The sequence below is a fragment of the Fusarium venenatum genome (genome assembly GCF_020744135.1).
Source record: "Fusarium venenatum strain MPI-CAGE-CH-0201 chromosome Unknown EDB82scaffold_4, whole genome shotgun sequence".
Classification (NCBI taxonomy): domain Eukaryota; kingdom Fungi; phylum Ascomycota; class Sordariomycetes; order Hypocreales; family Nectriaceae; genus Fusarium; species Fusarium venenatum.
Genome location: NW_027072132.1, coordinates 3,809,251 through 3,822,016, shown reverse-complemented (window position 1 = coordinate 3,822,016; position 12,766 = coordinate 3,809,251). Strand labels below are relative to the sequence as shown.

The 12,766-nt window shown below is 46.5% G+C and overlaps 7 protein-coding genes across 7 annotated transcripts; 3 read left to right on the top strand and 4 right to left on the bottom strand.

The window, feature by feature from the left end:
• Positions 1–15: 15 nt before the first annotated feature.
• On the bottom strand, positions 16–934 carry EDB82DRAFT_514638 (uncharacterized protein). Its single transcript, XM_025738251.2, has 2 exons — positions 743–934; positions 16–692 (listed from the first exon to the last, which is right to left on the bottom strand). The coding sequence occupies exon 2, from the start codon at positions 631–633 to the stop codon at positions 187–189; it is 447 nt and encodes a 148-aa protein (XP_025593031.1). The 5' UTR covers positions 634–692; positions 743–934; the 3' UTR covers positions 16–186.
• EDB82DRAFT_514637 (Alpha/Beta hydrolase protein) lies at positions 935–3,319 on the bottom strand. Its single transcript, XM_025738250.2, has one exon. The coding sequence runs from the start codon at positions 3,220–3,222 to the stop codon at positions 1,159–1,161; it is 2,064 nt and encodes a 687-aa protein (XP_025593030.2). The 5' UTR covers positions 3,223–3,319; the 3' UTR covers positions 935–1,158.
• On the top strand, positions 3,320–4,848 carry EDB82DRAFT_514635 (uncharacterized protein). The gene is made up of 2 exons (XM_025738249.2): positions 3,320–3,943; positions 3,995–4,848. The coding sequence occupies exons 1-2, from the start codon at positions 3,772–3,774 to the stop codon at positions 4,834–4,836; spliced, it is 1,014 nt and encodes a 337-aa protein (XP_025593029.1). The 5' UTR covers positions 3,320–3,771; the 3' UTR covers positions 4,837–4,848.
• A 219-nt stretch (positions 4,849–5,067) lies between these two features.
• On the top strand, positions 5,068–7,301 carry EDB82DRAFT_319368 (uncharacterized protein). Its single transcript, XM_025738248.2, has 5 exons — positions 5,068–5,203; positions 5,258–5,364; positions 5,424–6,117; positions 6,164–6,909; positions 6,957–7,301. The coding sequence occupies exons 1-5, from the start codon at positions 5,162–5,164 to the stop codon at positions 7,213–7,215; spliced, it is 1,848 nt and encodes a 615-aa protein (XP_025593028.2). The 5' UTR covers positions 5,068–5,161; the 3' UTR covers positions 7,216–7,301.
• EDB82DRAFT_319365 (class II aldolase/adducin N-terminal) lies at positions 7,196–8,401 on the top strand. The gene has a single exon (XM_025738247.2). It carries the CDS (start codon positions 7,477–7,479, stop codon positions 8,380–8,382), a length of 906 nt encoding a protein of 301 aa, XP_025593027.1. The 5' UTR covers positions 7,196–7,476; the 3' UTR covers positions 8,383–8,401.
• A 179-nt stretch (positions 8,402–8,580) lies between these two features.
• On the bottom strand, positions 8,581–10,071 carry EDB82DRAFT_541187 (nucleotide-diphospho-sugar transferase). The gene has a single exon (XM_025738246.2). The coding sequence runs from the start codon at positions 9,988–9,990 to the stop codon at positions 8,593–8,595; it is 1,398 nt and encodes a 465-aa protein (XP_025593026.1). The 5' UTR covers positions 9,991–10,071; the 3' UTR covers positions 8,581–8,592.
• A 490-nt stretch (positions 10,072–10,561) lies between these two features.
• On the bottom strand, positions 10,562–12,560 carry EDB82DRAFT_541186 (glycosyl hydrolase). Its single transcript, XM_025738245.2, has 7 exons — positions 12,049–12,560; positions 11,644–11,998; positions 11,440–11,594; positions 11,282–11,391; positions 11,146–11,233; positions 10,984–11,095; positions 10,562–10,932 (listed from the first exon to the last, which is right to left on the bottom strand). Exons 1-7 carry the CDS (start codon positions 12,385–12,387, stop codon positions 10,616–10,618), a joined length of 1,476 nt encoding a protein of 491 aa, XP_025593025.1. The 5' UTR covers positions 12,388–12,560; the 3' UTR covers positions 10,562–10,615.
• Positions 12,561–12,766: the final 206 nt, after the last annotated feature.

The following is a 12,766-nucleotide window of genomic DNA, read 5'->3' as shown; positions in this document are numbered from 1 at the left end:
TGGAGTACTAATACTATCTAGGCTTAGAAGAGCCACCATGATTTGTAATTCAGTCACAACTTTCCTACCCTGCAGTTAGAGAACTAGCAGCAAAGGTCTGTACATCACCAATGCTATATGAAATAGGTGTTGATGCTTGTAAATAATACAGAGAATATAAACAGGTTCTCTGCATGGTATGTCGTCCTACCATTTGCAGTTGCTTCCACACAAGACAGGCCAACAGGCCAAACATTCCGGGTCTGGTTCTTCGCAATCCTTGTGTTTTTCACACTCCGCTTTTCTAACTTCAACTACGCTTTCATGTAGAAGATGGTCCTGCCCTTCTGGTTCCCCAACCTTACAATCACAAATCTCATTGTCGTTATCATCCTGCCTATTCTTCTCATACCAAGTCAATGCTTCGGGGTCCTCAACGTAGGCAAAGGCAAAAACGCGTTTTCTGGAGTCCCCATCGTATTCTTGGTGCAATATTGTATTGTTGAAAATCTTTGTCACGATGCAGAACGTGTCGCCTTCATGAAATTCGTCAAGCTGTGCTTTTGCTTCGACACTAGTTTCAACTTCGGGGTGGCGGTCGAGAAATTCCCTTATGTCTTTTGAGGGAGTAGTGAGACGCCGTTGGAAAGACATTTTGATGAGTTGTCGCAAAAGACGTCTATAAGCAATTGCGTATATGTTATAGGAAAGTTCTGGAGCTTGGGGTCAGTGTTCGTAACAGGCAGGGGAAATGCTTATGTACCTTGGTTTGTGGATCAGCATTAGCATAACAACAATATTCATCAACGAAAATCGGGTTTATAACGGAATAGCATGGCTTGAAGTCTTGGAAGCAGTGGCGTTGCGACAGAAGAAGTATAACCTATAATGCCAGTCTTGTATGGAAATAACGTCTTTTCGGACGGAAACATACATATTTATGCTCATTTTCACATTAGATGCGTATGAGTCAGACCACCAGAATACGGAAGGATTATACGCCATGACGAATTATCGCCTTTGTTGTTCGGCGCTAGAGCACAAGACGTACAGAAAGGATTGTCTCACATAACCACCTGAACCAATCAACTAAGACAAATTCCCTTTTAACTCAGACGATGGATCCAATAACAGGAGAAATGGACAAGAGTCAAAATATACAACACCGTCGCCCTATTCTCATCGAATAACCACTTGAGTCTTGAGTCCCTCTCCGATGTACAAATCACAAAACCTCTCAACCCTCTCAAGTATATCCAACCAAAATCTCTGTGCTTCAATCCCATGTCCCTCACCCGGGTACTTGACAAACTCACATGGCAAACCATAACATCTCAACGCCCTTCTGAACCCTTCAGCTTGAGAAAAGGGACATCTCTCATCCTTTTCCCCATGCAAAATAAGCATCGGCGGAATTATTGTCTTTCTCTCTCGACGAGAACACTTCATTACGCTGGAAACCTCCCATATAGCGCTACCTTGGCGGTTCCGTGTGTCATCATGACCGAGAGTCCAGATAGTATGACCTCCTGCGAGCTCGACTTCGAATGTTGAACCAAGATCAGCTGTTAAGGCGAGGCTTTCTGTGTCACATACTCCTGCTCCTGCAATTGCGGCGTTGAAGCGCCAGCCTAGATCGTGGAGGCCGTTTCGGACACTACATAAGTATGTCAACAAACCACCCTGACTCCAACCTCCAACCATCAGCCTTTTCGGATCTGCGAAACCTTTTTTTATGGCGTTATCCGTTATGGTTACTACATCGGCATAGTCATATACACCCTGTCCACCAATGCTGTACGAAGCGAATGCCTCGCCTCTTCCCGAAGATCCCCGATATTGTGGGAGAAGAACACCGTAGCCTTTCGTGAGAAGGTAAGGAGCCCAGTTAAAGCAGGATGTGTCGAAACTGTTGCAGTTACGATCTCTTGGTCCACCGTGAATCAAAACGAGTGTTGGAAGTGGTTTTTTTGGCGCGCCATCAGGATTTGACTTTGATGCTGGGGTAAGGTATAGACCATCTAGTTCAACTTGCCCGTCTGATGACTGGCAGGTGAAACTAGTGCAAGATCCAATCGACTGATCTTTGAGGAGGTTTCCGTGGTTGGAGAGCTTAATGTTGTCCTTACCTCGTTGAACGATGAAGACTTCGTAGGGTGTATTGATGTCTGAGAGACTGGCTGCGAGTGTCACAGTACCTGTTTCTGGGCTGATTGAGACATCCCACACCCACACCTCCTTGCCCTCTGCAAAAAGATCTTCTCCACCTAGTTCGCTAATAACGTCGACGAGTCTGACTTGTCGATTGATAATTATTTTACCGCCCGCTATGCGAATATCTCCAGCATCATCATCGTTGCCGCATCCCACTTTAATAAAATTGGGAAAAGAAGCCCCCGGATCAATACTGTATATAGATCTCCCCCCAGAGTCTTTATCGGGCGGCGAACCTGTGATGAAGTAGACGTGGTAATCAGGCGCCCATTTCAAGTCGTACGGCTCATTCATAAGCTTGCATAGATGTTGAACTTGGCCAGTTTCGATGGTGACAGTGGATATAGAAGTACCAGTCAACATAGCCTCTTCCATATGAGGATTCTCAGTACTCATAAAAACCAAGGCTTTGCCATCTGGGCTCCAAGCAATTTCACCAATGTGCCTGTCACCTCCCACAATGACCTTGATATCATGGGTTTCCACGTCGACAAGTCTTAGACGAGCATGATCCCATTTTTCTCCCCAAACTTCGGGCTCCTCTTCTTCATCATCGTCTTTTTTATTTTCGTCACATGAAACATAGGCAATTGTCTTTCCATATGGTGAAATAGAAAATGAATCAATATCCTGCTCATTATCCTCTGTGGTAAGAGGAATAGGATCACCACCGTCCAATCGCATACGCCAGATTGCTGAGCTTTCGCCGGGCTTGGCACGATCAGACAGAAATACGATACTGTCACCACTGGGATGCCAAGCTGGACTTGTATCGTTGAAGGACCCCGATGTCAGCTTTCGGCATGAGTTGGGTTCGTTGGTTGATGCAAGCCATAGTGTTGAAGTGTGATTTTTGCCCTTGCGATGACCGCCGACAAGACTGGTTGAGTAGACGAGCTTTTGGCCGTTGGGAGAGAACCTGATGTGCTTTGGGACCTGAATGTCGCAGAGTGTCTCGGCAAAGACTTTGTCAAAGGTTGAGGTGGATTGTGTCATGGCGAAATGAGGGGTCTTCCGTGCTTGAAGCATTTTCACCAGGTTTATTGGAATGTATTTTCTGTTGGATCCTTGATAGCTAGGCTGTGGTACCTGGGGATGATATAGTTTTTTACTTACCTGTGGTCGATTGTCAGGCAACGAATGCAGCGACATAAAGACAAGTATGACCATCGCTGACTCACCTTCTCGTATCTGATTGGCTGTGGCGTATATCATCCATACGTAGAAAAAAGACACCCATATTGGTGACTAACTTGCCGTAATTCGAAGCCTTGAATGATCAGCACGGAAATAGAGAGTCTATAGCATAATGTTTATCTTGGCGAGTTCAAAACAACCAGACTATGCATACCCTGATGGCCTAGAGGAGCCAGCTGGGACCAATTATGTTCAGTCCGCGCATTGTCTCTGTCAGCGGGCCACGGACTCCGAAGATAGTTGACCGTAGCTTAGGAACACCGACCTATTGTCAATGGAACTTATATAACCTGTCAAGTATATAGCTCATGAACCCTTTTCCTTCTCCTTCACAATTGTAATTCTCACCCATGGAAGTCTTTTAGTTGTATCTATTTCACAATGACCTTGCACAAGTTGCGTGCCAGCTGGAGGCTTGTCACTCAGAATGACCGACTTGGCCGATCATCACAAGCTGTATCTGTCATCGATAACACAGCATTCGTCTTTGGTGGAGAGCTAATAGCTCGTCAGCCGGTAGACAGCAGGATTGACGTTATCGACCTGAGACATAGTAAAGATGTCCTGTTAAGAGTACAATTGACAATTGACTAATGCTTCATAGATGGTGCTTCTCAAACCCTATCAACACCTTCTAGAGCCCCGCAACCTCGCGTCGGTAGTCCTAGCACAGCCATCGGTGTCGAAATCTATCTTTTTTCAGGTCGAGGCGGTCTTGATATGAAACCCATTGAGGAAAATGGTGCTGTTTGGTGCTACAACACAGCCGAGAACGAGTGGGTTGCCATTACCCCAAAGGATACCCATGCAGCATTTCCATCCGGAAGAAGCTATCATTGTATCACATCCAATGGTGTGGATAAAATCTATCTTCACTCTGGATGCCCCGAGCAGGGTCGGCTGAGTGATCTTTGGGTATTTGATATTGGTAAAAGATCTTGGACCCAGTTACCTGCTGCGCCTGGTCCTGCTCGTGGTGGATCCTCAATTACGTTTCTCAATGGAATGCTGTATCGTATGAATGGCTTTGACGGAAAGATTGAACAGGGTGGCGCATTGGACATGTACAACATTGGGGCCACATCCTGGTCCACGATACCCTACATTCCGGATGGAATTCAAGGCCCAGAAGCAAGAAGTGTCTCAACTCTTCTATCCTTATTCATACAAGACAAGTCTTATTTACTTACCATGTTTGGCGAAAGAGATCCTAGCTCACTAGGTCACGCTGGTGCTGGAAAGATGCTATCGGATGTCTGGGCCTTTGCTATTGAGACAAGTATGTGGCTGAAAGTCGAGACAGGAGATGAACCCTCTGCTAGAGGATGGTTCGATGCTGATATTGTCAAGGGTGGGGATGCAAAAGATGGAGTTGTTGTGCATGGTGGCCTTGGAGAAGACAATGAGAGGTTGGGTGACATCTGGTGTTTGCAATTCGTTACATAAAATGTGAAATTCTGTCTCAGATTTCAGCACGGAAATGCCAAATCAGTGTTGACATGCCAAGGTGGGAATGGCTTGCAGTAGCGTCTTGCATGTCAGCGGCGTTCGGACTCCGTGACCCATTTCATCCCTGTCCTACCAATCATTAGTGGTCACTTACAGGTACATCCCGTTCACGTATTATCGGATTTTATGGTAGTACAAGAATCTGTCATTCTTGGCTCGTATTAAACACCTACAGTATCATACGGACTCCGATCCACCGACAAGACTTATCGTTCAAACATTTTCGACTACGAATCGCGTCATTATATAATCTTCCCCGGAGATGCCCGTCAAGAGAGCATGTGATGTATGCTTCAAACGAAAGGTGCGTTACTTGCGATTCATGTGTTATCACGTCATGGTACTGATAAGATATCAGATCCAATGTACAAGGACCAACCCCAATCTACCATGCGAATGGTGTTTCGACCACAACCTGGAATGTGTGCTTCAACGAGAAGCGCAGAGAAAGAAATCAGATGACCTGTAAGTTTCATTAACTATCGAAGACAGTATAGTTAATCAGCTGACTTACCATGTGGTAGTCCATCAATCTTGAATCATGTACAAGCACTCACTCGTCGAGTCACAGAACTCGAAAACACAGTTGAACAACTTCGTTCGGCAGTGAATGGAATTACACCAGTATTTCAGAGTCAAAACACACCTTTATCATTACCCGGAACAGTAAATACACAGGCATCTCCCCTTTCGCCGCAGCCTCACCATGCTGGGAGTGCAGCCCAACATCGTGCCTTTCTAGGCCAACACTGGTACTTCAAAGGGGTTCCATTGTTTTCAGAAAAGGGAACTGACTGGATGTCATCCAAGATTGGTCAAAGGCCAAACCTGGGAAAATTCCGTCTTTTCGGGTCACTCTCTTTCCCTCCCACCCCTTTCCAACCACGTGCTGAACTACCTGAACGAGAGATAGTGAATGAAGTGCTCGAGTCTTGGCTGTCATCAGACTGGCAAAGACTGTATCCGGTACTTGACTCGTTACTTGTACCGGGGACTATTGAAGCGGCCTATACACTGCCACCGAGTCAAGAGACTATTCACAGGCAAAAGACAGCCGAAGCATGTATACTGGCGGCGTTGGCTATTTGTTCGCGAGCGAGCGGATATGAAATCCCGGAACTGCTTGAGGGCGATGCTTACGCCAATCTCGCACACAGCTATCTGGCGCAGGTATCTGATGGTGGCAACTTGGAAACATTGGAAGCTTTGCTTCTACTGGTAAGTATCTTTTAAGCGCTTCGGTTTCTCCCCATTGACTGTTTAGGTACTTTACAAGACTCTTTCCGGCCAATGGGAAGATGCTACCACGCTTCATTCATCGGCCTGCCGTATTGTTTATGAGCTGAAAGGCCACTGCTTCTACACCACATTTGCAGAACAACCCTCTGAACAACATAAACGAGAGCATGTTCGAGATCTGTTTTGGTTATGTTATATCTTTGACAAAGACCTTTCAATTCGATTTGGCCAACCTCCTCTTCTTCCCAGCAATTACTGCGATTTGACATTACCAGACGGACTCGGTAGGATATACGACACTCTGCCTCTTAACGAAAAGGCCTTTGTTCACTTCCCTCAAGACCTTCAACTCACTCAGATCAAAGAGAGGCTGTGCCTTTTTCTTTGTTCTCTCGACAACCCGAATCTGGCTGATAGCACAATCCTTTTCCACTTGCGGCAGCTTGATATTGATCTCGAGACATGGCGCCTAAACATCCCAGTAGACTTCCGTCCTAAATTGTCACTGTCGGCTGATCAACCATTTCAACTGAAAATGTCCCATCTCCAAAGACGGAGACATACGCATTTGCAGTTGGAGTACAGCTACATGACAATCATTATTCATACCGCCGTACGAAGATGCGGCGCGGCTTATGCCATGAATGAGAGTCTACCTGATGATTTGCATAATGTTTATCATTCGAGTAGCGATTTATCCCTTGAAGCTGGTCGCACGATTTTGCAGACTGTTAAAGACCCGGATATGCTGCTAGAACAACATGCGTTCGGGTAAGTTGCTACTGGATATGAACGGCATTTTACTAAACTCTGTACAGGCATGTCGCCTTTTACCCGCCCATCGCAGCCCTGGCACTATTCTTGAACATTCTGATTCATCCTCTCGACAAAGAGGCACAAATGGATTTGGATATTCTAGCATCATCAACCACAATCTTTCAAAACTCATCATCGACTAGAATGACGGAATTGGATCTTGAAAGTGTGCAAGAATTGAGCCGATTCGTGTCAGAATTGGTACGCCTTGGCAAAAGCGCTATATTAAAGGCAAAGCAAGAAAGCCAAGCCACGGAGTAAAGATTCTTTGACTCAATAATGATCTTCAGTGTGTATTGCTTTATATTTAGAGTTTCTACCCAATCATATAGTGACCGGATCGAGTTCCCGGTCCCGCTTATGATAAGCGTCTGTTGTAAGTCATTTCCCCGCAGATGGACAAGAAGTATTTAGAGGGCGCCTTTACAATGACATGAGAGTGCACGATTATAAAAAGGCTCTTGTCAGTTGGCTAGATCTGAAAGAATCATCTTTTCATCTCATTCACAATAGTTCTTCAAAATGGCCCCCACTGCTGTTTCACCTGCCACTGATGGCTCAACCACCATGACACCTCCAAAGACATCACAGTCTCATGGCCATGAACTACAAAACAAGACTCCCCTTCAAGCCATGTCCCACGGTGACGTTGTCCTAAAAGGCATTCCTAAGCATCCAAACTTCGCCGCTCAACGTCAATGGCAACTTGAACATCTCGCTGCTGCCTTTCGTCACTGGCATCGCGAAGGTTATGTTGAGGGTATGAGCGGTCACATCTCGGTCCGCGACCCCGAGTTCACCGATGCTTTCTGGACAAATCCTCTGGGCAGACACTTTGGCTTGTTGAAAGTCAGCGACATGATTCTCGTTAATCTCGACGGCCAAGTCATTGGTGGCAATCGATCACGACCACCAAACACTGCTGGGTTCCTGATCCATGCATCTATTCACAAAGCGAGACAAGATGTACACGCTATTTGTCACTCACACAGTATCCATGGAAAAGCATGGTCAGTCTTTGGTAAACGGCTTGAGATGCTTACCCAAGACGCTTGCAAGTTTAGGGGGGACGCGCACAGCGTGTACGACAGCTATGGAGGTGTTGTGTTGGGCAGCGAAGAAGGCGATCGAATCGCTGCTGCCATTGGTGAAAAGGGTAAGGGGTGTATCTTGAGAAACCACGGTATCTTGACTGTTGGTCAGACAGTTGATGAAGCAGCTTGGTTGTATACTTCCATGGAGAATAGTTGTCGTGTTCAGTTACTTGCCGAAGCTGCGGCTGCGAGCGGTATCAAGAAGGTGCTTATCGAGGATGAGGAGGCGGATTTTAACTTTGATGTCGAGAGTGATCCCGAGATTTGTTATTGTGAATTTCAGGTTTACTATGATCTGGAGGATGATTTGTCCAAGGGGGATTTTAAGAACTAGCTGGGCAACACCCTTCGCCATACAATACAACATACAATTCACAACATGAAGGGGGATGAAAGAATTGTCAAAACCAAGATCAATTTGTACAAAAACCAAACCCTAGAAAAACAGCTTTTTGTTTCCGATGAACTCCTCGCAAAGCCGGCCCCGCCAGTGTCCAAGTACCAATAACGCTAGCCATACCAAAACCCTCACCTAATCGTCTGTCTACTCAACCTTACGGAAAGCAGTGTCAAGTTCAGCTTGTCCAACACCTTCAAGGTTACGTCCAGACCAACCACAGTCCCAAAAAGTGATCCATGCCCAGAGCTTGATGAAGCTATGCACGTAACCGAAAAGAATCTGAAAGATCATCAACGGAAGATCAGAAGGATACTCCAGCAAATGTGGAATGAGCTTGACAGACTTTGTCCAGAGCATCCGAATCAGCAGTAGAATAACGTCCGCAGCACCGACGTTTGAGCTCTTGACGAGTGTGAAGACGAGTAGGACATCCCACAGTATGGCAAAGTTGAACAGCGATGCCCAATACACCATGAATGCACTCCAGGGATACCGGTAAACAAAGACGGGATCACGGAGCATGACGGGGTTGCTGCGGACAGTAGTTCGGGCCCATCGAAGAAGTTGATCCTTGAACTTGGGCCATTCACCGAGCGTTGTCTGGATAGTTGCCTCCTCAGTGTCCTGAAAGACGATAAGCCAGTGCTTCTTCATGGCTTCGCGGGTGAGGAAGTTGTCATCATCCGGGCCGAGACCATCGCCGCCCAGCAGGCCGAAAAAGAACTTTTCTTGACAGAAGCGTTCCAAAAGGTCAGCGTTGTTGAGAAAGTCAGTGCGGTATGCAGCTGTGCGACCTGAGGTGACAAAGACACCTCCGTCGATAGAATTAGACGTTCGGAGTTCCCAGTTGTGACGCTCGAGATAGTTGCACGCGATGAAGTTGACTATCGATGGCCAGGACCATTGTCCAGGCGTTGTTCGTCGAACGCGCTTCTTGGTAGCGACAACACCAACGTGAGTGTCGTCAAAGGGCGCGATAACAGAGGGGATGAAATCGGCTGGCCAGAAAACATGATCGTCAGCAAAAATGGTGATGGGTGTGGTGACATTGGGCATAGCGTGGGTGATTTGTCTACGCTTGCTCGGCTCTGAGAGCGCTGCAACGGAGACTTCTGTGTGCGGTGCATCCAGGCTCAACTTTCGTAGGACAGCCTGGCATTCTTCTCGAAGAGGATCACCAACTGTGACTACCAAAATGCAAGCCGGGTGATTCGCAAAAATGCTCTCCACGCACTCCCTGAAGTCAGGGCCGTGAGGATCGATAGTAGGAAGGATTACAGTGACATCTCCGCGAGTAAAGGCCGGATCGGGGCTCACTTCGCGAGCACGGTATATCCATGACCCGAGAAGATGGCCCACCAAGCGAGTGTAACGGAGGACGAAAACGGTGCAAAAGATTCTCAGCCAGGTGTCGGCCAAGAGAAGCCAGGTGCAGGTGAGGGAGACGGCGATGGGGATGATGAGAAGAAGTGCTGGGAAGATACGGGCCAGGAGGTGTGATTTGGCCGGGAGGGCAGCTGGCCAGGTACTGAAGAGAGCCATTTTGGCTTACCTGATTGGTGTTTTGATTTCGTAAATGTATTTTGAGGATGGCGATGAGTTGAGATTGATAGTCAGTTGTGGTTGATGAAGGACTTGTCGAATGATTGTTTTGAGTTGATATCGGTAAGAGTTTCTTTGGTTTTATACAGTATCGAACAATAACATCTCGAGAGTTGTTCATTGTCTCCGAGTCAACGCGAGAACAACAGCTGCGAACAGCTGTAAAATGTCATTGTTCGTTAAACAAGGTGGAAACAAAAGGAATTCTTTGTGGAGACAACAGATGCATTTTGATCATGCAGAGTTGACAGTGACTGACAGTGCACTTATTGTTTACGGGTATGCAACGTATGAATATAAATTAAAATTACGTAGTCGGACTTCGCGTTTATCAGTGGCTGTTAAAGTATAGAAACTTATTGTGGTAAATAGGTTTATTTCTGGATCGTGAATTTGTCCCATCATTATCAGAATCAAAGACTAAGTAAAGAATGTTTATTTAGGAGGTTGCTCCTACATGACAAGCATACACATAACTTGGTCACCTGGTCATATCAACTTCAGATTCAGATTAATGAGAAATTAACCGTCTTATTGGGTCCTATGATACTACTAAACTATTGATCTAGAACAGTCCAAAAAAACTTCTCTTGCCCTTCTTCTTCTCGGGGGGATAAACAACAATCCTGTCCAAATCCGCGCCCTTGACACCCTTACCATTATCGAGACCACCAACAGTAATAGTATTCTCGCCCTTCTTGAGCGGCAGAAGAAGAGGTGTAGATAGGATTATACCCTTGTGTGTATCCTTTTGGTACAGAGTGTGCACTTTGTCTTTGTCGCCGTTGACAACGACGCTGCTGATGCGACGGATTGCCCATGTGCCATTGATACGATCTGGTTGACCCATCGGCTGGTCACCAAAACCCATGTCATCAATATCTAGAGACGTCAGTAAATAAAATCGTAGTTCGAATAGGAATGAATGTTTACTTTGGTGGTAGAATGATACCCATTGTTCTGCACCTTTGCCTTGAACAGTAAACGTGACTGTGCTGTCATTGCCAGAAATACTCGTTGCAATAACATGGTCGGTTCCAAAGGTCTATCACATATGTCAGTCACTGTTTTCGCTCTCAAGGTGGTTTAACTTACAGCCTCTTGGAGAAATGCATCTCCAGTGAGTTTGGCCTTGCTGGCCGGGTATGTCTTACCCTTGACAGGTTTCCATTCGCCAGTTTTCCTACAAGGTCAGCGCCCGTTTACTCTGTGCTTCAACAGGCCTTCTTACACGTTCAAGTCGTAGATATCATGCCAGACAACCTCGAGGCTTTTGTTCTCTTCATCAATCTCGATGGGAAGCCACACATTGCGACTCTCCCAGATTGACGGTAGATCCCACTATAGAAATCAGCACAAGCTCAGATATACCTCAACACAAATACGTACCTGGTCAGCCATGTAAAGATATGTCGTCTTTTTTGTTCCGTTTATCCTCCAAGAGAATCCAGACTGTGTGCTAAATGTCCTTGTGTAAGCCGGCGCAACAAAGAATGGCTGCGACCAAGGTCCCTCTAGCTTATCAGCTCTCATGGCAACAACATCTAAACTAATCATCAGTATTCGTTGCAACGTCTTAACCTCAACACATACTGTTTGGCCGATAACCAGTCTTGTGGCTCATCAAAGTCCAATAGCTCTTTTCCGTCTGGAGAATAGTCGGCGCCTCAAAGTCGTACTTGTTGAAGCGATGGGTAACCTTTTCAATGTCGGTAACATTGCTATTGAACTGGCTCACGTATACGTCTCGGCCTTCGACGCGGTCACCATTGGAGTAGAGAGCGTAAGATTTGCCGGATTTGTAATCTGTAAAAGCGCCAAAGTCCTGAGACCAGTTCCCAAGAGGTGCGATGGCGTGGTTGAACTCGTATGGCCCGGCGATGGAATCAGATGTTGCGAGACCTTGAAGGAGAAGGCTATAGTTTCGATCGTCGGCATGCCACCACATCTACTTCCAAGTCAGCACATATCTTCCCGGCGTGGCTCTTTTATGCGTACATGGTACTTCCCAGTCTCCTCACTATAGAGAACCTTGGGTCTCTGAATAATACTCTCTGGTGAGATATGCTCATGTCCTTCTTCAGGGGTGAGCGCTAGACCATGAGATTCCCATGTCGCGAGATCATCAGAGCTGTAGACAGAGATACCACCGCCTTCTTCTCGTTCTTCAGTTTTGTACTCTCCGAACCAGTAAAACTTGCCGCTGGAACGATCAACGCAAAGACCACCCGCATGGGCGTTGAAGAGATTACCCTCAGTATCATGCCAGCGAGCGCCTGGAACGATCCAGGCTGCGCTTGTCAGAGAAGCCCAGGTGAGAAGGGAGAGAAGAGACATGTTGAGTGAGTAAGGCTCAATACATTGATGTGAGTCAGTAACCCAATTAATTGTTACGCTGAGGATGTTTTATACCTGCTTCGGCTTATGATGACCCGAAATCGCTGCACCGCCATCTATGAGATCAGGGTTAGAGCCGCTTGTACATGTTAACTGTTGGTAAAAACGCGGGGATTGCCCCCAATACTAGGATCTGAACATGTCGATCCCCCGCTGGATTGGTAGACGCTTCAATCAGGCCATTGCTTGGCGGTTGTTTACCCCGGAGAGGCAGGCGGATAAATGGTGACCACCAATCAATCCCTGTAGCATGAATGCTTAAATCATGCTGGAATAATTTATCGGGGAGCTCGGTCCGGAGTCCTGGTCAAGATTAAGG